The sequence below is a fragment of the Oncorhynchus kisutch genome, linkage group LG7 (genome assembly GCF_002021735.2).
Source record: "Oncorhynchus kisutch isolate 150728-3 linkage group LG7, Okis_V2, whole genome shotgun sequence".
Lineage (NCBI taxonomy): Eukaryota > Metazoa > Chordata > Actinopteri > Salmoniformes > Salmonidae > Oncorhynchus > Oncorhynchus kisutch.
In genome coordinates this window covers 28,268,245-28,293,269 of record NC_034180.2, presented here as the reverse complement: position 1 = coordinate 28,293,269, position 25,025 = coordinate 28,268,245, and the positions used below count along the sequence as shown (strand labels likewise).

The 25,025-nt window shown below is 43.3% G+C and overlaps 1 protein-coding gene across 7 annotated transcripts in view; it reads left to right on the top strand.

Moving 5' to 3' along the window:
* The window catches only part of LOC109894390 (fermitin family homolog 2), an 85,442-nt gene extending 60,417 nt beyond the window's left edge, over positions 1 to 25,025 (top strand). For 4 of the 7 annotated variants that reach the window (XM_031828795.1, XM_031828791.1, XM_031828793.1 and 1 more), the window contains 11 exons: positions 3,916 to 4,244; positions 8,214 to 8,321; positions 11,195 to 11,329; positions 16,641 to 16,690; positions 17,806 to 17,930; positions 18,073 to 18,179; positions 18,312 to 18,536; positions 20,868 to 20,888; positions 21,686 to 21,810; positions 22,043 to 22,184; positions 22,378 to 25,025. In XM_031828795.1, the coding sequence (XP_031684655.1) occupies positions 3,916 to 4,244; positions 8,214 to 8,321; positions 11,195 to 11,329; positions 16,641 to 16,690; positions 17,806 to 17,930; positions 18,073 to 18,179; positions 18,312 to 18,536; positions 20,868 to 20,888; positions 21,686 to 21,810; positions 22,043 to 22,184; positions 22,378 to 22,551 (1,541 nt within the window). In that variant the 3' untranslated portion in view covers positions 22,552 to 25,025. The remainder of the gene's footprint in view (positions 1 to 3,915; positions 4,245 to 8,213; positions 8,322 to 11,194; positions 11,330 to 16,640; positions 16,691 to 17,805; positions 17,931 to 18,072; positions 18,180 to 18,311; positions 18,537 to 20,867; positions 20,889 to 21,685; positions 21,811 to 22,042; positions 22,185 to 22,377) is intronic. The other 3 variants (XM_031828797.1, XM_031828794.1, XM_031828796.1) reach the window with 1 other exon arrangement.

Below are 25,025 nucleotides of genomic sequence, written 5' to 3'. Positions count from 1 at the left end.
AATTAATGAAAATAAATAAATGTATGTACAGTTGAAGTCTGAAATTTACATACACCGGTTGGAGTCATTAACTCGTTTTTCAACCACTCCACATATTTCTTGTTAACCATCTATAGTTTTGGCAAGTCGGTTAGGACATCTACTTTGTTAAATTTTTCCAACAATTGTTTACAGATTATTTTGCTTATAATTCACTATCACAATTCCAGTGGGTCAGAAGTTTACATACACTAAGTTGACTGTGCCTTTTAAACAGCTTGGAAAATTCCAGGAAATTGTCATGGCTTTAGAAGCTTCTGATAGGCTAATTGATATCACTTGAGTCAATTGAAGGTGTACCTGTGGATGTATTTCAAGGCCTACCTTCAAAATCAGTGCCTCTTTGCTTGACATCATGGGAAAATCAAAAGAAATCAGCCAAGACCTCAGAAAGAAAATTGTAGACCTCCACAAGTCTGATTCATCCTTGGGAGCAATTTCCAAATGCCTGAAGGTACCACGTTCATCTGTACAAACAATAGTATGCCAGTATAAACACCATGGGACCACGCAGCCGTCATACCGCTCAGGAAGGAGACGCGTTATGTCTCCTAGAGATGAACGTATTTTGGTGCGACAAGTGCAAATCAATCCCAGAACAGCAAAGGACCTTGTGAAGATGCTGTAGGTAACCGGTACAAAAGTATCTATATCAACAGTAAAACGAGTCCTATATTGACATAACCTGAAAGACTGCTCAGCAAGGAAGAAGCCACTGCTCCAAAACGCCATTAAAAAAAGCCAGACTGCAGTTTGCATCTGCACATGGGGACAAAGATCGTACTTTTTGAAGAAATGTCCTCTGGTCTGATGAAACAAAAATATAACTGTTTGGCCATAATGACCATTATGTTTGGAGGAAAAAGGGGGAGGCTTGCAAGCCAAAGAACACCATCCCAACCGCGAAGCACGGGGGTGACAGCATCATGTTGTGGGGTTGCTTTGCTCTAGGAGGGACTGGCGCACTTCACAATATAGATGGCATCATGAGCACTGGTGTACTTCACAAAATACATAATTTTCCTTTCTCATGATTCTCTGTGGATATATTGAAGCAACATCTCAAGACATCAGTTAAAGCTTGGTCGCAAATGGGTCTTCCAAATGGACAATGACCCCAAGCATACTTCCAAAGTTGTGGCAAAATGGCTTATGGACAACAAAGTCAAGGTATTGGAGTAGCCATCGCAAAGCCCTGACCTCAATCCCATAGAAAATGTGTGGGCAGAACTGGAAAAGCGTGTGCGAGCAAGGAGGCCTACAATCCTGACTAAGGCTACCCATGCTACCCAAAATGTTTGACCCAAGTTAAACAATTTTAAAGCAATGCTACCAAATACTAATTGAGGTTGTAAACTTTTGACCCACTGGGAATGTGATGATAGAAATAAAAGCTGAAATAAATCATTATTTCTACTATTATTCTGACATTTCACATTCTTAAAATAAAGTGTAATCCTAACTGACCTAAGACAGGTACATTTTACTATGATTAAAATGTCAGGAATTGTGAAACACCTTAGCCAAAAACATTTAAACTCAGTTTATGTAAACTTCCGACTACAACTGTATGTGGGCACCATCTCAAATATAGTTTCCACCTCCAGAATGAACCCAATAACACATTTGTTACAATTATTTTAACAGATTGGGCCATGTATATAGCCTATGCATGGTCCATATTACCAGGTATGCTATTAGCAATAAACATTATCACCTGTAGCCATACTGATGCAGCAAAGAGCAAATAAATAGGCTGAAGCATGGGGTTGCCTATCTGCATTTACGCTAATGGCCTAAACATAATTTTTCACCTTTATTTAACCAGGTAGGCCAGTTGAGAACATGTTCTCATTTACAACTGCGACCTGGCCAAAGCAGTGCGACAAAATCAAACTTCAAAATATATACACTGAGTATACCAAACATTAGGAATGCCTTCCTAATATTGGATTTCACCCCCTTTCTTTTTGCCCTCAGAACAGCCCCAATTCGTCGTGGCATGGACTCTACAAGGTGTCAAAAGCGTTCCACAGGGATGCTGGCCCATGTTGACTCCAATGATTCCCACAGTTGTCAAGCTGGCTGGATGTCTTTTGGGTGGTGGACCCAAAATGATTCACACGGCAACTGTTGAGCGTGAAAAACCCAGCAGCGTTGCAGTTCTTGACACAAACAGGTGCGACTGGCACCTACTACCATACCCCGTTCAAAGGCACTTAAATATTTTGTCTTGCCCATTCCCCCTCCGAATGGCACAGATACACAATCCATGTCTCAAGGCTTTAAATTACTAATTTAACCTGTCTCCTCCCCTTCATCTACACTGATTTTGAAGTGGCTTTAACAAGTGACATCGGGCATCAGCTTTCACCTGGTCAGTCTGTCGTGGAATGAGCTGCTGTTCTTAATGTTTTGTTTGTGTAATTATTATATTTTTCACTTTTCTTCCACCTCACATTGTTTAATTTTTCACTTTTGCTATTTCGTTGCGCCTTTTGCGTTTTTATTTTCGATATGTTACACCTACATATCGAAAGTAAAGGCGCAACGAAATGGCAAAATGAAGCAATGCGATTGATTTATCAAATTATATTGATAATTTGAATTTTGAGTCTTAAACCACCCAGAGTATGGAAAATAATTGCCAATTGCAACTGAGAATTAATTTTATTTTTGTCACGACAAGGAAATGAAATGGCAAACATGAGTAATTTGTCATTTTAAGCATTTACATTTGATTTTTAAATGTGTTAGTGTTGTACTAGACAGTATATTGGAAATAAAATATTAAACACTGCTGTTTCTTTTTCAAATTGTCAGGTGTCATGCATACTCCATCATGAAACTAATAATGCAATATATTACCTTTTTAAATTAGAATTTTGTGTCAAAATATGCATACCCATTTAGGAATAGATATTGCAAACATTATATTGATTTGTCATTTGACTGTTTAGAATTTAAGGCTGAATTAAGTCACTTATAGACTTGCATAGTGTGTGGGCTGTTACTATGCCCTAACATACTGGCCAAAGCCAGCCAACAAGACATTTCATGGTTTCAGATTGGTTATTTGTTTGTTTTTTGGCAATGGCTTAAATCTGAATAGAACAACATTTTGCATACATACACATCTCTCTCTACACACACTCCCCAACCATACATCCATGTGCATACACTCCTCTACACTCCTCCCTCCAAACACACATCCACCTTTTTCTCCAAAAATGGAACACAAACAAAGCAGAGTGACGCTTGCTTTGGGTACCATGCTGTCTCACTTTGGTGTACCACCCTCCACTGCCCCATCCCTATGCCCATATCCCTCCCTATATGCTGCTGGTTGTGCTGTATAGTTTGCCATGTGCACCTCGCAGGTTGTGGACCATGTGACCACGATCGTGTGCAACATCTGCATGCTAAAGCGCATCATAATTCCCCAGCAGCAACAGCAGAGCATCAAGACCACCTATAGGTGGTGCTACCAGCCACATTGCTGTCAATTGCAGGCTGCAAATGTGTGTTGTGGAACCATGGTCACTTAATTTTTGGAGGTTCTTGTGCTTGGTACCAAATGTGTGTCTTGTAGATTGTTTTGCAGTGGACTGTATTGTGAGCATGTTTTTTTTTTATCATGTTCAGTATTTTGCAGGTATTGTCTTCATGGATCTCAGTCACACAGTTGGGATCAATTTCAATTCAGGATCAATTTCAATTCAGGAAGTTAATTGAAATCCCAGTCTAAGAAATGAATCGTGTTTTTCAGCTTTTTAAAAATTGGAATTTCAATTAATCTCCCAAACTGAAATGGAATTGAGCCCAATGTTCCTCAGTCTACCCCAGGGTACTAAACATGTGTTGTCTGGTTTGCAGGGAGCATCTACTCCAGTCCCGGCCTGTACAGTAAGACCATGACTCCCACTTATGACTCCAGAGACGGAAGCCCCCTATCCCCCACTACCGCCTGGTTTGGAGACAGCCCCCTGTCCGAGGGCAATCCCAGCATCCTCGCTGTCAGCCAGCCAATCTCCTCACCCGATATCCTGGCCAAGCTCTACAAGCCCCAATCCCTCCTGGACAAGGCCAAGATCAATCAGGGCTGGATGGACTCATCCAGGTCTCTGATGGAGCAGGATGTCAAGGAGAATGAGGTGCTCCTCCTGCGGTTTAAATACCATAGCTTCTTCGACCTCAACCCCAAGGTACAGTATGTGAACCGTTCTTTCCATCAAATTAGTCTTTATTAAAAAATGTTTAGGGGGTAGATCAGCTTTAATATTGCAGATAGATTGTGGCTTCTGTCAACGTAATTGTCTGCATCAATGACCGAGAACCCTATGATCACTCTGACAGAGCTCCAGAGTTCCTCTGTAGAGATGGGAGAACCTTCCAGAAGAACCATCTCTGCAGCAAATCAAATGTGCCGAATACAAGTGGGGAAGTTACCGTGAAATGCTTACTTACAAGCCCTTAACAAACAGTGCAGTTCAAGAAGAGTTAAGAAAATATTGACCAAATAAACTAAAGTAAAATAAATTATACAAAGTAACACAATAAAATATAAATCCAGAGGCTATATACAGGGGGTACCGAGTCAGTGTGGGGGTTACTGGTTAGTTAAGGTCATTTGTACATGTAGGTAGGGGTGAAGTGACTATGCATAGATATTAAACAGCGAGTAGCAGCAGTGTACAAAACAAATGGGGTGGGGGGGTGGGGGGTGGGGGGGGGGGTCAATGTTTAAAAGGCCAGTGGCCATTTGATTAATTGTTCCTCAGTCTTATGGCTTGGGGATACCGAGCAGTTGCCATTCCAGGCGGTGATGCAACCTGTCAGGATGCTCTCGATGGTGCAGTATAACTTTTTGAGGATCATGCCAAATTTATTTTCTGTCTCCTGAGGGGGAAAATGTTTTGTCGTGCCCTCTTCACTACTGTGTTGGTGTGTTGGGCCCTTGATAGTACGTTGGTGATGTGGACACCAAGGAACTTGACACTGTCGACCCGCTTCACTACAGCCCTGTCGATGTTTTAGGGGCCTGTTCGGCCCGCCTTTTCCTGTAGTCCCCGATCAGCTCCTTTGTCTTGCTGACACTGAGGGAGAGGTTGTCCTGGCACCACACTGCCATTTCTCTGACCACCTCCCTGTAGGCTGTCTCATCGTTGTCGGTGATCAGTCTTACCACTGTTGTCGTCAGCAAACTTATGATGGTGTTGGAGTCATGTTTGGCAACGCAGTTATGGGTGAACAGGGAGTACAGAAAGGGACTAAGTACACACCCTGAGGAGCCCCAGTGTTCAGGATCAGGGTGGCAGATGTGTTGTCTACCCTTACCACCTGGGTGCGGCCCATCAAAGTCCAGGATCCAGTTGCAGAGGGAGGTGTTTAGTCCTAGTGCCCACAAACCTCATTACTATGCTAAGGACCCTATGGTGTTGATCCCTGAGCTGTAGTCAATGAACAGCATTCTCACATAGCTGTTCCTTTTGTCCAGGTAGGAAGGGCAGTGTGGAGTGCGATCTGAATCTGTTGGGGTGGTATGTGATTTGGAGTGGGACTAGGGTATCCGGGAGGATGCTGTTTATGTGAGCCATGACCAGCCTTTCAAAGCACTTCATGGCTACCGACGTGAGTGCTACGGGGCGGTAATCATTTAGGCAGGTTACCTTCGCTTCCCTGGGCACAGGGACTATGGTGCACTACTTGTCACATGTAGGTATTACAGACTCTGTCAGGGAGAGGTTGAACATGTCAGTGAAGACACGTGCCAGTTGGTCCGCGCATGCTTTGAGTACACATCCTGGTAATCTGTCTGGCCCCCTCGGCTTTGTGAATGTTGACCTGTTTAAAGGTCTTGCTCCCATCGGCTACCGAGAGCGTTATCACACAGTCATCCAGTAGGCTTGCGTCACTGGGTAGCTCACCTCTGCGTTTCCCATTGTAGTCTGTAATAGTTTTCACACCCTGCACATCCGACGAGCACCAGAGCTGGTGTAGTAGGATTCAATCTTAATCCCGTATTGACGCTTTCCTTGTTTGATGGTTCGTCGGAGGCCATAGCGGGATTTCTTACAAGCTTCCGGATTAGTGTCCCGCTCATTGAAAGCACTCCACAAATCAGGTCTTTACCATAAAGTAGCCAGACGGAAGCCACTCCTCAGTAAAAGGTATATGACAGCCCGCTTGGAGTTTGTTGAAATTACCCCAAAGACACTCAGAGCAGGAGAAACAAGATTCCCTGGTCTGATGAAACCAAGATTGAACTCTTTGGCATGGCACCGTCCCCACGGTGAAGCATGGTGGAGGCAGCATCATGCTGTGAGGATGTTTTTCAGCAGCAGGTACTGGGAGACTAGTCAAGATCGAGGGAAAGCTGAACGGAGCAAAGTACAGCGAGCTCCTTGATGAAAACCTGCTCCAGAGCACTCAGGACCTCAGACTGGGGTGACTGTTCTCCTTCCAACAGGCCAATGACCCTAAGCACACAGCCAAGACAATGCAGGAGTGACTTCGGGACAAGTCTGAATGTCCCTGAGTGGCCCACCCAGAGCCCGGACTTGAACCCGATCGAACATCTCTGGAGAGACCTGAAAATAGCTGTGCAGCGACGCTCCCCATTTAACCTCGCAGAGCTTGAGATGATCTGCAGAGAAGAATGGAAGAAACTCCCCAAATACAAGTGTGCCAAGATTTTAGCTTCATACCCAGGAAGACCCAAGGCTGTAATCGCTGCCAAAGGTGTTTCAACAAAGTACTGATTAAAGGGTCTGAATACTTATGTAAATGTGATATTAAATTTTTTAAATTGCACACTTCTAAAAATCTGTTTTTGTGTTCTTATTATGGAGTATTGTGTGTAGCTGGATGAGAGGGGAAAGCAATTTAAGTCAATTTTAGAATAAGGCTGTGGAAAAAGCAAAGGGGTCTGAATACTTAACGAATTCACTGTAAAAAAAAAAATATTTAAAAAAAAGTGACAGGCCGTTAGGTGTAGGCAGGGCCAAAAGTAAATATGACTAAATAATTAATCAGGGTGGTTTTTCTTTCCATGGTTGCCAATTGGTTAACTTTCTATTAAAATGTATTGTAATGAGAATGTATTTATTTTGGGATATTTACACCAAGTATGCCCACTTCATCGTCTGACCATTTTATTGGTAAACTACACGGTAATGTCAAAGTTGCATTTTTTTTAGATACGTAATATCGTGCACTTATGTTAACTTGGTTTTAATCCAGAGAGGTTTGGAAATGATCTAGATCCTCTGAGGCTGTGTAGGGATCCAAATTGCGGATTTAAAATTGAAAATGAATCGTCAGCATACAATGACAACTTTGTTTTTAAGCCCTGCTTTCTAGTCCCTTGATATTATTGTTGGATCTGATTTTAATAGCTAACAATTTGATAGCCATAATAAATAGATTAGCGGACAGCCTTGTTTTACTCCTCTTGACAATTTAATACTTTCTGAGAAGTAGCCATTATTTACTATTTTACACCTAGAGTTACTATACATAACTTTAACCCATTGCATAAGAGATTCTCCAAAATTAAAATAGTTCTGGCATTTATATATAAATTCCAGTCATACTTCATCAAAGGTCTTTTCAAAGTCAGCTTTGAATACCGGGCCTGGTTTCCCAGATTTTTCATCGCGTTCTATTGTTTCCGGTACTTGTCGTATATTATCTCCAATGTACGTACTGTCAAGTAAAAAATAAAACTGTCCGATAGATGAATAATATCCGACAATACCTTTAATTCTATACGCCATGCATTTTGCTAGGATTTTGGCATCACAACACAAGTGTAAGGTGTCTCCAGTTTTTTTTAGGTTGACAGGATCTTTATTTTTACCATCTGGGTCCTGTTTCAGTAATGGAGAAATCATAGCTTCTTGCTGAGTATCTGATAGTCTACAATTGTTTTATAGGAGTGGTTAAAACATGTTAATGCCACACATGCGCACACACACACACACAACTCCCCACCAGCCTTCAGCATCTGCAGCTGACAGATTTTGGGGGGTGTGGAGAGGAGGGAGGAAGTACCCCTCTGGGCTGTGCTGTTTTCTCAGCTGGACTGTCTCGGAGTGCTTTGTGTGTGGATCTGTGCTTGTGCAGAGACAGGCTTGGTGCCAGGGCTAACAGTATTTGTTCTCCCCCTGCAGTATGATGCCATCCGGGTGAACCAGCTCTATGAGCAGGCCAAGTGGGCCATCCTGCTGGAGGAAATAGAGTGCACCGAGGAGGAGATGATGATGTTTGCTGCCCTGCAGGTGAGACCTGTGTAATGTATGTGTGTCAGTTTGTCTGTTTGTGCGTGTGTGTAGAGATCATGTTAATTGGCCTGATTTGAGGACTGCAGTAGTTATCTTCTCCATGGTCTCACTGCCTGATGAACAGAAGAACAGCAAATTATTTGAATGGGTGTATTGTCCAGTGTCCAGTCACATACACATGGTTAGCAGATGTTAATGCGAGTGTAGCGAAATGCTTGTGCTGCTAGTTCCGACAGTGCAGTAATATCTAACAGGTAATCTAACAATTCCACAACAACTACCTAATACAGACCAGTCTAATTAAAGGGATGGAATAAGAATATGTACATATAAATATATGGATGAGGGATGACCGAGCGGCATAGGCAAGATGGTATAGAATACAGTATATACTTATGAGATGAGTAATGCAAGATATGTTAACATTATTAAAGTGACTAGTGATCCATTTATTAAAGTGGCCAATGATTTTGAGACCTGTATATAGGCAGCAGCCTCTGTGTCAGTGATGGCTGTTTAACAGTCTGATGGCCTTGAGATAGAAGGTCCCAGCTTTGAGGCACCTGTACTGACCACCTCGCCTTCTGGATGGTCGTGGGGTGAACAGGCAGTGGCTCCTCGGGTGGTTGTTGTTTTCTTTTTGGCCTTCCTGTGACATCGGGTGCTGTAGCTGTCCAGGAGGGCAGGTAGTTTGCCCCCGGTGATGCGTTGTGCTGACTGCACCACCCTCTTGAGGGCCTTGCAGTTGTGGGCGGTGCAGTTGCCATACCAGCCCGACAGGATGCTCTCAATTGTGCATCTGTAAAAGTTTGAGGGTTTTAGGTGACAAGCCAAATTTCTTCAGCCTCTTGAGGTTGAAGAGGCGCTGTTGCTCCTTCTTCAACACACTGTGTGGGTGGACAATTTCAGTGTGTCTGTGTATACTGAGAAACTTAAAACTTTCCACCTTTGCAGCAGTACACAGAAACATGGTCCCCCTGATAACTGTATGCAAGGCTGTATGCTTGCACGGAGCAACTACAATTAAACCAAATGATCCTGTCTGATGCCTTGGCTCTAGAAACAACCCATTCCAGATACCTGTCATTGAAGATGGTTAGACTAGACACGTCACTGACACTTTAGACTTGTTCAAGTGCTGTTCAACACTATAGTTAACTTCTGTGGACGTATTGATTATGTCACTGCTTCTTTTATACAAGTTGTGTAATATAAGAGGAATAGTGAAGAGCGGGAAGGACAGTGAAGGTATGATTTGGGGGGGGTGTGGGGATCCGAGTCACTTGTGTCCCTTTGGGTTGCTCCCTGAGACCAGGGCAGCCCTGCTATTTCCGAACCTCGTAAAGCCTGAGGGACAGGACATGGGGACGCCAGTGTGTCCTCTCCCCAACGGGTAATTATAGAGTAGCCACCGGACTCACCCCACTGGAGGGATCACTCCAACCCAACCTGTAATCTCCTACACATTCCTCAATATCCCCAATTACACTGAAAGGTGACACTGCTAGGGTCTTCAACAGGAGCCGAGGTGTTTATTAATACATCATTGGTTGTCGGTTTAGTGGTTCATCCCCCCTGAAGAGATGCTCAAGATGCTAATCTGTAGTGTGTTTGGATTAGCAGCTAGCATGTCGCTACCTGTCTGTTAGCGCCACTATCTATCGTTATCTCTTGCTAAGTTAATGGTAGCTGTGACAGTCATGGCTAAGGTGTCACTGAGGAGATCAGGCAGGAAGAGAAGGGTTGGGTTTATTACAGTAAGAGTTGAATGGTCTCTGTGTCCAGGGATTCTGCCTATCGCCTGGATATGTCCGTGTGGCTAAGTATAGCGATTAGCCTGCCATGTTCAGCACAGTAAACATGACTGTATTTGGGGGATAAAGGCCCAGGGCATGTCTGTTAGCCCACTACCCCCAACTCCAACCCTACACATACAAAACATATGTGCTAGAAATACACATGTATGCACCAGAAACACACACACACCATCCCCCTGTCCCCAGTGTCAGTAGAGCGTGGGCGTCAGAGATGGTGACATGGAGGGAGAAGCCTTTGTCCTACATTCTGAAACCCTAGCTGGCTATGGCCACAGAAGTGCAGTGTGTCCTGAAATATGCCTCTCTTTTCCTCTCCCTCTACCTCTCTCTCACCCCTACACTGTTTCTCTAACTCACTCGCTCCCTCTAGGCAGCTGTTCATTCATATTGAGGAGGAGGAGGAGGAGGAGGTGGGGGGTTGACAGTATAAATACAGTTTGTCAACAAGTTGGTCTTAGTGTTGTTGAGGCATAGGGGGGGGGGGGTAGACCAGACCAGAACACAACATGGTGAGACTGGCTCTATGTTGGTCCAGAGGATAGTGTGAATGAATGGCCAGGCCAGAGACTCGTCCCAATATAACAAACAGGATTCTGACCAGACTAGATGGTATTTCCATTGTGAATCAATGCAGAAATGCTGCACGCAATGTCCCAAGTCTGCACTACTCACATGTGCTCCACATTTACAGTCACTAATTTCATCAACTAAATATCCCCCCCCCCCTTACTAATTTCAAAGAATTCAAAGTAATTATTGTTAATCAACAGTTAGTGCTTCATGGTACTCACTTCTACAACACCCAAAGAAACTCAAAAGTATTTATTGGACAAGCAGGTCTTTTTTTGTGTGTTTTTACCACTTTACCACTTCATATGCTATGAAAGGGACGAGGAAATCACTACCAATGTACACAGAAACGGACGCCAGTGGAGCAAACCAGAAAAGTTCACAATATCAAACAGGAGACTGGTGTTGACACATTATTCACAGTCATGGCATAAAGGACTGTTGGCTAAACATTAGTCCCTTTTCTCTATCTCTCTCCCCCAGTACCACATCAACAAGCTGTCCATCATGTCGTCAGACAACCACATGAACAACAGTGAGAAGGAGGTGGACGAGGTGGACGCTGCCCTGTCAGACCTGGAGATCACCCTGGAGGGAGGCAAGACCTCCAACACCCTGGTACTACACCTTACTGTCCTATACTAACCCTAACCCTGTCAGACCTGGAGATCACCCTGGAGGGAGGCAAGACCTCCAACACCCTGGTACTACACCTTACTGTCCTATACTAACCCTAACCCTGTCAGACCTGGAGATCACCCTGGAGGGAGGCAAGACCTCCAACACCCTGGTACTATACCTTACTGTCCTATACTAACCCTAACCCTGTCAGACCTGGAGATCACCCTGGTACTACACCTTACTGTCCTATACTAACCCTAACCCTGTCAGACCTGGAGATCACCCTGGTACTATACCTTACTGTCCTATACTAACCCTAACCCTGTCAGACCTGGAGATCACCCTGGTACTACACCTTACTGTCCTATACTAACCCCAACCCTAACCCTGTCAAACATGGAGATCACCCTGGTACTACACCTTACTGTCCTATACTAACCCCAACCCTAACCCTGTCAGACCCTGAGATCACCCTGGAGGGAGGCAAGACCTCTAACACCCTGGTACTACACCTTACTGTCTTATACTAACCCTAACCCTGTCAAACATGGAGATCACCCTGGAACTATACCTTACTGTCCTATACTAACCCTAACCCTGCCAGACCCAGAGATCACCCTGAAGGGATGCAAGACCTCAATACACTGGTACAACTACTGCACTTTACTGTAAAACACACTACCGTAGTTATGCAATTTACTGTACTTTACCTCAATGCTACTCTAGTGCTACATTCAATTAGAGCAAATGTTATTGGGCACATCCAGAGTGGCATATTATGGTTGAATCGGAATGTTAAATTCAAATCTCTCTACCATCATATTTATGCCAATATGACACCAATGTAGATGAAAATTTGAGGTACACAACACACCTCTCGTCATAATCCATCCGGCCGTTACCGAGAACCACTATACTGGATTGTTGACGGGGTCTTGTTAGTATTATTTTTGCCCAAACCTAGCTCAAATTCTAGACGTCAGATTAAAACGAAGCTACAGCGTCCATATGGTGACCATTAGACTTAGATCCATTTAGACTGGACAAGTTAATTGGCACTACATGCATATTTCTGCCCAATAAAAATCTATGTGCTACCTTTTTTTCTGACAATTAATTTCTGACAATGCTAATATTTTTTTGCCAAATCTCAGAGTTCTAAAACCGGGGCTGCGGTCAAAACACTTAGAAGACACACACTCGTCCACTTACCCTCCTTATGCCCTTGGGGAATCGCCGTTGCCATCTTGGAGGGTGGTCCAAATGATTAGACAAGCAAGGGAAGTTTGCAACGTAAGTCCCTCAGCCCCCATTTTTAGTCGGCTTTGTGAGTGTACAATTATGTTCACTCCGGGGCCTGAAACTCCCCATAATTCAATTTGCGACAATTGTACATCCGCTAAGGAAAGTCTCAGAAAACTTAAAAACAACATCAATGGAGAAGTCAACATACCGTAAACTCGTACATCGCCTTGGTCCGTACAATCGCCCTTATTTTAGCACCCCAAAACGTAATACTTCCAGATCAACGGTAATGTCCATACCATTGTAAAGCACAATTTCTCCCCTTTCCAACAGAATCAATTACATGACCTAAACACTGCCCATTTCTGCATAATTCAAGCAGGCAATGAGCCCCGTCGGGTCTTTTTTTAAATGGCAGGTGGGGAAGCGAAACTAATGCGTGATAGTGAGAAGGAGAGATGTTGTATGTTTTTTTCACTCGATCTGTCCAACTTATCACCTTATCGCCTTTAAAATGTAAATAAAACACAAAGAGTTTATATAATGTGTCATTACATACCTATTTGAAGGTTTGTGTCGAATTTGAATCGTGTTTTTAGGGCGGTGCTAAAGTGATCTTCGAAGTTAACAGCGGCTTTGAGAATGATGATCGCATGCAATGATGAAAAAAATGACTAGGTATCCCCCCCTTACCCCTGTCACTGTTCATTTCTTGTTTTTTAAAGGATGATAGAAGTGCTACACGTGGTGGAGAGAGATTGTAAGACAGAAATAGTTCCTTTATGCCTGCTGTACGTTACGACATGACACGTCACGATGTAACGGAGGGTCAGTTTTTTCAACTTTTCTCCAATACTATAGAGCCATTACCATGTCAATCACCCCTTGAATAGAAACCTAGTTCACACCCCCGATTTTGACGTCAACACAGTCGCTACAGTTCCATTAGTTTTCTTTGTAGCCTCGTTTGAATATTGCAGTTGCACGGAATGGGGTGTGTTTACGTTACAAGTGTAAGTAAAAACGAATGCAAATAAGTTTGAAATTGTACTACTAATGCACATGACGGCACAAACACGTTGCGTAAATATATATATTTTTTAATATTTTGGAAATTGTAGAAATAAAACATTTTCCTTCTTCAGAAGTTCCAGCTAGGCAGGCTAACGTTATTTGATTTGATAGCTATCATACAGTAGGTGAATAATAATATATTTAATATACATAGACATGCACTCATAATTGACACAGCGCATATAAAGCACACACACAAGCTACCGGTGGCTGAAAACACAATCTTCACAGGATAAACAAGTGACGAATTTCCGGCCAAGGATGGTCCATTTAAAAATAATTCCTTCCTCCCTTGCCCTGCAAGTGTATACTTGTCAGACATCATGATACGTCATCAGAAGTGTCCACAGAATTTGAGGGCTGTGAGTGGCTTTGGACCGCAGCCGGGTAGAGCAACTTGACTAGTAGAAAGCTAGCAGCTGTAGCTAGTTAGCTAGCTTACACCAGTTGGATGAGAAGCAAAAGGAAGGTAGCTAGGTATATTTTGCTATGGAGGGTTTTTGAGATGGCTGAAATCATCTGTGTAAACTGCTGACCTGGGAACCTGGAAATCGATTTAAATAGTGTTAAGTTTATGTATCTATAACAGGGTTCGTAGCATAACGGTTGGCATCACTGCCCTTCGGGTTTGAAGGTCCTGGGTTCACCTACCGGAGGGGATATTTTGACCATTCTCTGTCGTGTATAGATTTTGACCCCCCCCCCCCCCCCCTTTCCCAACCCAAAACACGCACTCCATCCCTGCAGTACAAATGCACACAATAAATTGCACAGGTCGTAAGCGTTTCCTTTTCTGACGCCACTTTCTTTTGAGAAAGTAAGACATTTCTCAAGCTGGCTTGGGTGTAGCTGAAAGATGACTTACTCATCTAAAGCATATTGTACACTATCAGTAGTACTTAAGCAGCCTATGTTCTCTTCCAAATGAGTACTCCCATCTGTTTTCATATTTATACTGCCATTTACAAATGTGGGAATGTGTGCTCTTTTACTGCCGTTGGACAGCTGTGTACAGCATTACTAAGAGCATTTGTACCTAAAGGATTTAGCGTGCCAATCCAATGTCAGATTCGTAAATATGTGTTCTTAAAAGTGTTTTGTACTTGTCTATTGACTTTGTATTTTGCAGGTGTTTCTCAGCAGTTTGCCACAGTGTTTGTATCAGGAGTTACCAAGATTGCTATTGACAAGCCACAGGGTTATGCAGGCTTTTTTTGTTCAAGCCCTGTGCTACCACGCCTGATTTTACTACTCTGCTGTTGATCAAGACCTCAGCTGTTCATCGAGACCTTGAATAGTACAGTCAGGTGTGGTAGAACTGTGCTTGAACAATAAATCCTGCATAACCCTGTAGCGTTTAAAGAGCAACGATTGTACATTGTATATTTTGTAATAACTCAATATTGTTTACAGGTAATGTAGTATCCTACTAGGCCTTTCTTCAGTAGACTTTAAAGTACATTTTCATGTTAATAGGTACATGTTGATTATTTTGTGTATTTTCCAGTAGCTTTCTCGTTTTTATTGTTACAAGAGATCAGTGAAAAATATTTCAGTTTACACCATATATTAGCTTAAATGGGTTTCTGGTTTTTATTGTCACAAGAGATCAGTGAAAAATAATTCAGTTTACACCCTTTTGGCTTAAATGGGTTTCAGGTTTTTCACTTCCCTTTGGAAAATCAGCTGTTAATATAAAATAAATACTAATAACTACATTATTTCAGTTGCCATTTGTCATTATTGTGTACTTTTACTTTACTTTTATTATGTTTTGCTGTATTATAATGTTGTGAAATAGTGTTGTATAAGCACCTTCTGGTGTTAAAACCATGGCAATTATTCAGGTTGTAGTAGAAGGTTTGAATCATAATCAACCTGCCTACACATTATTTGTAGTACAATAGACCAGCATAGCTACTATAGTACATTAGGTCAAAGCTGTGTGCTGGAAAACCTTAGAGCATCGGTGAAGTACGCATTGTGGTGTACATTTCCTTTTTCGGCTTCAGACCAATGCCTACTTCTCACTTAAAACTTCTTTTTTTTAGTTTGACTAGGGTCTGGGTGAGAACTTCACTGCAAGGCAAAAAGCTACTTCAGAAGGTGTATGTTCTAATGATGTATATAAAGACTACAATGCTGATGCTATGTGTTGGTCAGTGAGCGGCTTTAAAGCCACCGGTCAGCCATATTGGCACTCCCCAGTAATAGCGGTCCTCCACAAGAATGAATGGAATTCTACAGTATTTCAATTAAATATTTAAAGGACAAAATGACATGTATATAAGTATTTTGTTGTTGTAGTGGGGACTGTAACATTAAAACTTTCTAACAATTATACTTTAAGGAGAATGTTATATATTTGATTATTTCTATGTTTAGCTCACATATAATTTAAAAGTATGCATTAGGTGTCTGTAATATAATAAATGTGGTAAAAACACATGTAGACATTTCTATAGCTTCCCAAATAGTTTTTACAACGGTGGGGAAGTGCCAAGATGGAGGTACGGTGGCTTAAAAACAGCGCCCCCTGTCAGTTATCTGGTATATATATATATATATATATATATATTTTACTAGGCAAGTCAGTTAAGAACAAATTCTTATTTTCAATGACTGCCTAGGAACAGTGGGTTAACTGCCTGTTCAGGGGCAGAACGACAGAGGATTTGAGGGATTTGAACTTGCAACCTTCCGGTTACTAGTCCAATGCTCTGTATGGGTAGTGGGTATCACATGATTTGGCCATTGTTAAAACTGTCTGCCCCAACCAACTGAAGTTTATACAGCTTATCTGAGGAAGTTGAAGCTTGATTAACTAACTGTTTTCTTTTATATGCAACTCTGAGCGATGACATTGCAAACATAGAAAGTCAAACTTGAGGTCATTGTTAAAGTTGTGCTTTATAATCCTGTCCTTGTCCTTTCTCAATAATAACCATTCAACCAGCACTAAACATGTTTGTTCCTCTCTTCCTTTCAGGGTGATATCACGTCCATTCCTGAACTGGCTGACTACGTCAAAGTCTTCAAGTAAGTTCAACAACTGCTTCGGTGGTAGAAGTTGTCTTAATCACAGATCTAGGATCAGTGTATCATCCCGAAATCCATTAGGGCGAAATTCTAAACTGACCTTAGAATAGTGGCAAAGAGCCAACTAGCCAGTTCCTCCTAACTCTCCAGACTGCCTCCGTTGATTCATTTTAGCCCTTTCTTGATGTTTGCTAATGACTGGCCATGCGCCTTTAAAGAAGGCATTGTCCCTGGGATGTTAAATCTAATACTATGGGAGCAGGAAACAAGGTTTGGGCCTAAATTGGAGAGCTGTTGTCTGTTCAGTATCAAACTTGGCTGTATGGATTGGGTTTGTGGGCTGGCTTGTTCCCAGGACCAGCTTATTGGTGGGGCTCAGGATGTATCAAAAACACTGATTACTGCAGTGATTCGGGTTTACGTTAGGACTAGGACCAGTTATAATGGTCCTCTTTAGCTCATGGCGGGTTATAGTGGTCCTCAGTAGCTCAGTTGGTAGAGCATGGCCCTTGTAACACCGGGATAGTGGGTTCGATTCAAGAAACCACCCATAAATAAAATCTATGCACGCATGACTTAGTTGCTTTTGTCAAAAGCAACTGCTAAATGGCATATGTTATATTATTATTATATTATAGGCTCTAACTAGGGCACAGAGCAATATCTTATACATAGCTAGGCGCCCAAAGTTTTTCCTGGTCAGGTGGTGAGTAAAACCCCTGGCCCTAGTCATAAAAGCCTTTTGGCCACAGGCCCGTGTTGACAAGCAGGTAGCTCTTGCAGCTTAAATAATGTTGTAAAAATATAAGCTGTAGACTATTACTGAGAGGTATTTCCACAGTAATTGTCCTCCATTAAAACTCATGTCCAACGTTGGCTCCTCTCCCATTCATGCTACTGACTCTGTTATGGACCACAGAAGGAGGCTGAGAAAGCTCTCGCTGACTTGGCCCCTCTCAAGTGGAAAAAAGCACCCCCTTTTTTATGTGGCTTGACGGCTCTCCTCTTGGTGTCTGGGTTTGGGTTTGGGTTGCTAAGCTATGTGTTTTGTGATTCAAGCAGAACTGACTTACCCCCCTGTCGCTCTTTTTCTCTCTCTTCTATGTGTTTTCCAGGCCAAAGAAACTGACACTGAAAGGCTACAAGCAGTACTGGTGCACGTTCAAGGACATCACAATTTCCTGCTACAAGAGCAAAGAGGAGGCTCATGGGACACCCTCTCTCCAAATGAATCTAAGAGGTACTAGTACACCCACACACACTCACTAAATAATTCAACAGTTCCTTTACGACCTGAGTCTGTGTGATCCCCAATGGTGTGTGATGGATGGCTTTGACCACCTACCGCCCCCTTTCTCTCTGAACTGTTCGTGTTTTTGTAGGTTGCGAGGTGACACCAGATGTCAACATCTCCGCTCAGAAATTCAACATCAAGTTACTTATCCCGGTAGCTGACGGCATGAACGAGATCTGGCTGCGGTGTGACGCTGTGAGTACGGCTCTTTGGCCCCCCACAGGCCCCCCAGGGGAAACACTGATACTGTAAATGCAGTCCATATAGTCATCTTATAATCATAACCACCATCCTTCTCTCTGTCTACTCCCTCCCCTCCCCATGCAGGAGAAGCAGTATGCCCACTGGATGGCAGCGTGCCGGCTGGCTTCTAAGGGGAAGACCATGGCAGACAGCTCCTACAATCTGGAGGTCCACAACATTCTGTCCTTCCTCAAGATGCAGCACATGAACCCTGACCCCCAGTTCATTGCGGAGCCAGCCGTCACCAACGACATAAACTCTGAGTGCCTGGTGTCTCCACGCTACCTGAAGAAGTACAAGAACAAGCAGGTAACTGGAATAACAAGGGTCTGTGTGGAGAGGAGACCCCATTTAGGTAGCCTACAGCTGAATGGCCATGGATTCAAATATGCATGCAGGTGGATACATACACTGCGAATGAACAGACAAAGCTATGGCAGCAGAAAGCAACCCTGGCGAGATAACGGGGAAGTAATTGTTCCAGGGGTAGTTTGTTGTTTAGCCCCTACCCGATGCACCCCAGCTGGGCGCCTCCTGGCGTCTGGGTTGTCCTGCACAGGAATGCAACCTCCCTCCCTCTCTCGCTCCCACCTTCCCTCTAAGGGGAACCCAGGACAGCGGACCATGCACTCAGCAGTCTAAAAGGGAGGATTACCACAAGTGAAGCTCTAAGGCTATCTCCTTACTCTAAACTAGCTTCCTTCCCTCGTCTCCTTTCTGTCATTATAACTGAAAGGTGACTAGCAAGGAAGCTAGTTGACTGGAAAGAGGTCCACCATGTTAATTTCACCCATCCATGCCCTGCCAGATCTGTGCTCAAGAAGGAAAGGAGAAGAGGAAATATAATACTGAAGACTATTGAGAGACGCAGCCAGAGTAATCCAGACAACCTAAAGGAGTTGTCTCACTGAGAACTCAGAGGCAAACCACCAAAGCCAACCAATGATAAGTCATATTTATGCATTAGATTAACTTGTTTAAGGGGCAGTATAATTGTACTCTGTACTTAGCAGATTCCCATGTAAATAACAGGCTGATGTATATACTGTACATTAGACCTGCAGAGCACATGCCTCCACAGATGGGAGGGGGAGTGGCCTTCCCTCGCTGACTCACTCAATGTGGTTCTGATTAAGCTGTATAGGAAAAGTGGGACGTTATTTTGGTGTGGGTGTGTGTGTTTCGGTGGTTAAATGATGACTCCATACTAGTCTGGGTTTGGACTGTAACCATAGCTTCAGCCTGGCGTGTTACTGGGTCATCTAGGAAAAGAGCATGGGGAAAGACCACTCCTGATGTGTGAGTGAGAAGGGAGGAGGGGAGAGCTCATCAAACAGGAAATGTCTATCCTGGGTGGACATCCTAAAACAGTCATTACTGTGTCCACTGAATCACATTGAAATTGTGTTTTTGTTCTAAAAAAAGGAATGAGAAAGAGCCAAACTTGTTTATTTGGCATTGCTGCCTAAAAACAGGATAGATGTGTGTGTGTATAGTCTGTAGTGTGATGGGCCTCCTACTCAGATCTCATTCAAATTCTCACCCCTCCTAGCCTCTTTACCCAGGCCTGTGGGGCAGTCTGTCTGTATGGGGCTGTGGTCCTGGCCCGTCTCCAGTCTCTGTCTCAGTGTGAGGCTCTGAGCTCTAACCCAACCGAGCCTAGCTAGGCAAGCAAGGGATGGCCCAAAGGCACCTCATGAAACACTCATTTCATCTCTGGCTGGACAGTGCTACTGGTAGTGGGATTAACAAAGGAAGTTTTGAAGAGAATTGTGTGCTTTTTGTGAATTTGTTCTGTAGTTTTTGTGTGTGTTTGGGAGGGGAGTTTGAGGAAATTAGTTCTGCCTGGGAATGCAGAATGGGAAGCTAGGCTGAGAAAAGCCACTCTGTCAGTCAGCTAGTTGTGCTGTGGGAGAGATGTTTTCAGGGTACTGCCTCTCCCTTTACCCCCCCCCCCCCCCCCCCCCCCCAAACTGGACTTCCTCTTCTCAACCCCTCCCCATGGGCAGATACGCACAGGAATTTATAGATGGTTTCTTAACTTCCTAGCCAAACATACAGTTTTACATAAGAGAAAGCAAACTGGAGAGGCCAAATAACAAACACCAGGATTTTGCTAATTAACCAAATCCAGAGAGCTGTAGCTCTCTATGCTACAGCTGTGTGATGCCTTGGTAGGTATTGCCACCTGGCGGACATAATGGGAATTGCATACACAAGGCTACTGGCCTGCCCTATATTATAGTACTCGAGCTAGTTAAGTGTTAAATATAACCTTCAACTGTCACCCAGGTCTTTCAAGAAATAATTACTCCAATTAAATGTTTCAAACTTGTAAATCAATTAAATCAGTTTGTAATCGTTTGTGTCCAAATAACTAAACCCTCTGCTTGCCCTGACAGATACTGTGACTGCTGCTGCTTTCTCTCCACGTGGAGACTGCTGCATGATCCTTCAGACCTCAACTCTCCTGTTCATTTACCCTGTTCTGATTTGGATTCTGCTGCTTTGTTTTGGAGCTATTTTCTTTGCTCGATGGCCTTGTTCTCACCTGCTTGTTTTTCTTTCTTCCTTTCTGTTTTCTCTCTACCTCTCCTCCTTTTGCACTCTTCTTCCATCCCTGCCTCCCTCCCTCTTCAGCCAGGCTATATCAGGGACCTGGTAAGTGGAAATGGCTTTGTCTTGGGGTCGTGGTTGATTTACCATAGTAGTAGTTTAATAGTCTCAATAGCTAGTTTGTTTCATTTTAGTCTTAGACTGGGAAGTTTCAGTTTTCCTAAGGGTGATTGCTAACTGAGTTTTGTTCAAGCCTCATTTCCCCATTTCTCCTTCAATTACTAACACACTCTGAATGGGATAGTAAGATGGTCAAGTGGTGAGTCTGTCCTGAAGACCCAGGTCAGCATCTGTCCTACTCCTCATCCCACTGACTCATACGCCATGGGTTTGGGCTGCTCTGCTCCGAACTCAACTTTAGGGCTGTAAAGAAACACTCGCGCCAGGGCGGGGAGGCACTTCATGGGCCATTAGACTTAGACTGGCCTCTGGGGATCTCAACTGTTGGTTCATACTTTAGTTCGGTGACCTTGTGTGCCTTCCTATATTTACGGGAAGGTGTCTTTGGGTTTAGGGGTTTATAGCGTGGTTTTAGTGTGGTGAGGGTGGGGCCATGTGTGCACAGTAGACCAATGTCTTTGTGTCTAGGGCAGGGCTGTTCAATTCAGGTCCTGGAGGGCTGAAAAACATCAGTTTTTGTTTTGTTTCTACCTGGTAGTTAATTGCACTCACCTGGTGTCCATGTCTGAATTAGTCCCTTATTAAAAAGGGAGGATGAAAACCAGAGGTGTTTCAGCCCTCCAGGACAAACATTGAACAGCGCTGGTCTGGGGCTTGGTTTCAGAGTGGAGGTGGTGTTGGTGTGTCACGTGTTCAACAGCCTTTCAATGTGTGTTAATCAGATTTCGGCCCGGATCCTGGAGGCCCACCAGAACGTGGCCCAGATGAGTCTGATCGAGGCCAAGATGCGCTTCATCCAGGCTTGGCAGTCCCTGCCCGAGTTTGGCATCACTCACTTCCTGGCCAAGTGAGTCCCTCTCTCTTCTTCTTCACACAGAAAATAACAGACATTTTCCCCAAGTCTGTGTCTCTCTGTCTGCCTCTCTCAGTGTCTGTGTGTTTTTGGACTTATTGTTTTATGGCTAACAGAGATGTTATTGTCTGATACAACGATGCATGGTTGAAATCCAATAATCATATTACTTCCAAGAACCACATCCCAAGCAGTGTGCTCACTTGGAATTCTCTGTCATTCCCAGATTCCAGGGTGGGAAGCGGGATGAGCTGATCGGCATCACCTACAACCGTCTGATCCGGATGGACGCAAACACCGGAGACGCCATCAAGACTTGGAGGTTCGCCAACATGAAGCAGTGGAACGTCAACTGGGAGATCAAGATGGTACAAATTTCAGCTTATAGACCAGGAAATTAACAGTTTGAGACGATGCATTCAGTAATCTATACAGTCACCGTCAGTTTGTTTTCGCTTTACCATCTTAACATGGCATTTCACATGTAAATCTTTAATCTATACTAAATGAATTGTCAGTAAAGTCCTATGATTTTGACTGTGTGATCACCCTGTGCCCTAGGTGACGGTGGAGTTTGCAGATGAGCCCAGCCTGGCCTTCATCTGTGCGGAGGTGGACTGTAAGGTGGTACATGAGTTCATCGGAGGCTACATCTTCTTGTCCACGCGCGCCAAGGACCAGAACGAGTCTCTGGATGAGGAGATGTTCTACAAGCTGACCAGCGGATGGGTCTAAGTCTGACTACCCTATTCCAGGGGTCAGAGATTAAGGGTCAAGAGGGGAGGGATGGCGGGGACTAGATCTTATCAGTTTATTTGATTTGTTATATATTTTTGCTGGTTTTATTTTGGAGCTGTGCTGAAGAGGCCCACATGGCTGCCCACTATCGTTATTGCTGTTAAGAAGCTGACACCCTTTATTTTTTGTTGCGTTAATGCTGACAAAGGTATTTGTAAACACTAATATTTTGCGCAATGCTGCAGCCCAGATGATCTCTGAACTCCAAACCCTGCCTGTGGCTCCCCCATCATTCTCCAATGCACAGGGGACATCGTCTACTTCCTCAAGCAGCTATCACAAAGCTATGTCCATGAGAACGTATCACATGTCAGGAGACCTCAAATACTTTTTCTACATCCCCCCCCCCCCCCTGTACTCCGACTCACCTGAAGGAACTGATCAAATTGGCCGTCAGCAACTCCACTACGTCGTCGTAATCCGACCAGACCACAAAATCATGTGTTAATGAAGAATCACATTATTTATTTATCCATGTTTTGTTTTCCTGTTTTAATCTGGCATTTTAGTAAGATGTGGTGCTCTACTTAGTTTTTGAAGTGGCCAGTGGTTTGCCTCACATGCTACTCCTGTGATATGATACTCTAATTTATGCTGCGGAGTGCCACTTCACTCTCACGTATTGTACACCCACATATTTACTCCCTTTAGTATCAATATAGGCAGTAGCAATCACCAAAGTAAGAGTATCAGCAAAACGGCGACACACTTTTACTTCCTCGGCAGAGACAGGAAGTGATATGGGGTAATTTCCTTCCGTCATTAAGGAAAGGCTGAGGAACGCATAGCTCATGAGAGACTGTCCTCTCCACCCAATGAAGGATTTTAATTTGATCTAACTAGTCCATATGAAGTCACGTGTAAGCACTTCTCCAGTGTACATATGATCCCTTTATGAATAAGCTGTAGTAGTTAAATTAATGTTTTTTTTATGGTGTTTTCTTTCTGAGCATACCTCCAGTGGCAGTTTCCTCTCCCCTGTGTTCAGTAGTGTGCTTGAAGAGTTGAAACAAGCTTTGGTGCACACCTACAGTCGTGTTTTCCTGTTGTCTTGATTAGTTAGTATGTCAGAAAAACTGGTTCTGAATATACACAGAGCTCAACCAGGGTGAATGTCCTACAATGTGTTCTGTAAACACCTGAATAACCATGCCTAGTTCTTACAGCTAAAATATGTCAGTGTGGTGCTTGATCATCTAGAAGCGGTCACTCAAGGATACTCTGTTTGAGAAGTTATTTTTCTGGTTATGTTGACAAGTCCTGAGGTAATTACTGAAATTGCGAATGAGTATGTTATTGTCATGGAACATGTGGTGCCATGAAGGCTTGTTGGCCAAATGATGTGGCTCAGGTACATGCTGCCAGCCACATAGGGTTGTCAGATGCCCACAGCATGTAGGAAAGGCCTCAGCTCTGCCTTGAGACTCAGACCCTTGCCATTGCATTGTGCATGTATAGGAGGGATATTACCAATAACAGCTTTCCCAAATGCAGCCGCCTCCTTTATGTTATCGACGTTCTTTATCTTACACCGTATAGTATTACTATTATTCAGTACCGTTTTCATTGTTACGCACCAGCAATAGGTCACCAAGTTTGAAGAATGAATTATGCAAAGTCCGGGTTTCTTTTTTCCTCGGTATGAAGGAACATTAAATGAAGTATTTGTTTTTTGTAACTTATGTAAAAACACAGGTTTAATTGAATTGTACAGTTCTTTTGTTTGCTGCTTTTTTGGGGGGGGGGGGGGGGGGGGATATTTTTTTTTTCAGATAAGAGCGGGGAGCCATTAATCAACATTGTGTAGTATGAAGATTTGTGCCTGCCAATGTTACGGTCTTATTGAGTTAACATGATCTATATATGAAGATAACACTAGTCTCAAACTCCAGGTTGGTAGAAAGTTAATGAAGATTTGTCTCACACTACTTATTATTATTATACTCAGAAACATTGATAAAAGTGCTTTTCAATGTACTTTTTTCTTCTTGCCTCTCCTATAAGCAGAATTACATTGCTCATTTCTATTCTTGCCTTTTTTTTGGCACTGAACTTGCGCTCTAGCTCTGTAAAATTTCACCAATGACACCTCCCTAGGCTATCAAACTCTTCCTCTGTTCAGTGCCTTTAAAAAATATATCACTTAATTTTCAGATTTTGATCACCATTGTAGCTTTTCTTTGAACAATGTTTTTGGTATGAAGGAGACCCTTTTATTTGAGATGGAACCTAGTGTTTGAGACAAACGAGCGTAAATTAACTGAAGAGAAGGAAGCTTAGCCTATTTTTTTTCCTACTATAATGTTGTTTTTTGTTTGCCCCCAATGTCCAGAGCAGCAGTGCATGGCCTGCTGTTTTCAGACTGCAAAGAAATGCATTTATTTTAAAAAATAAAAATACTTTTTATTTAA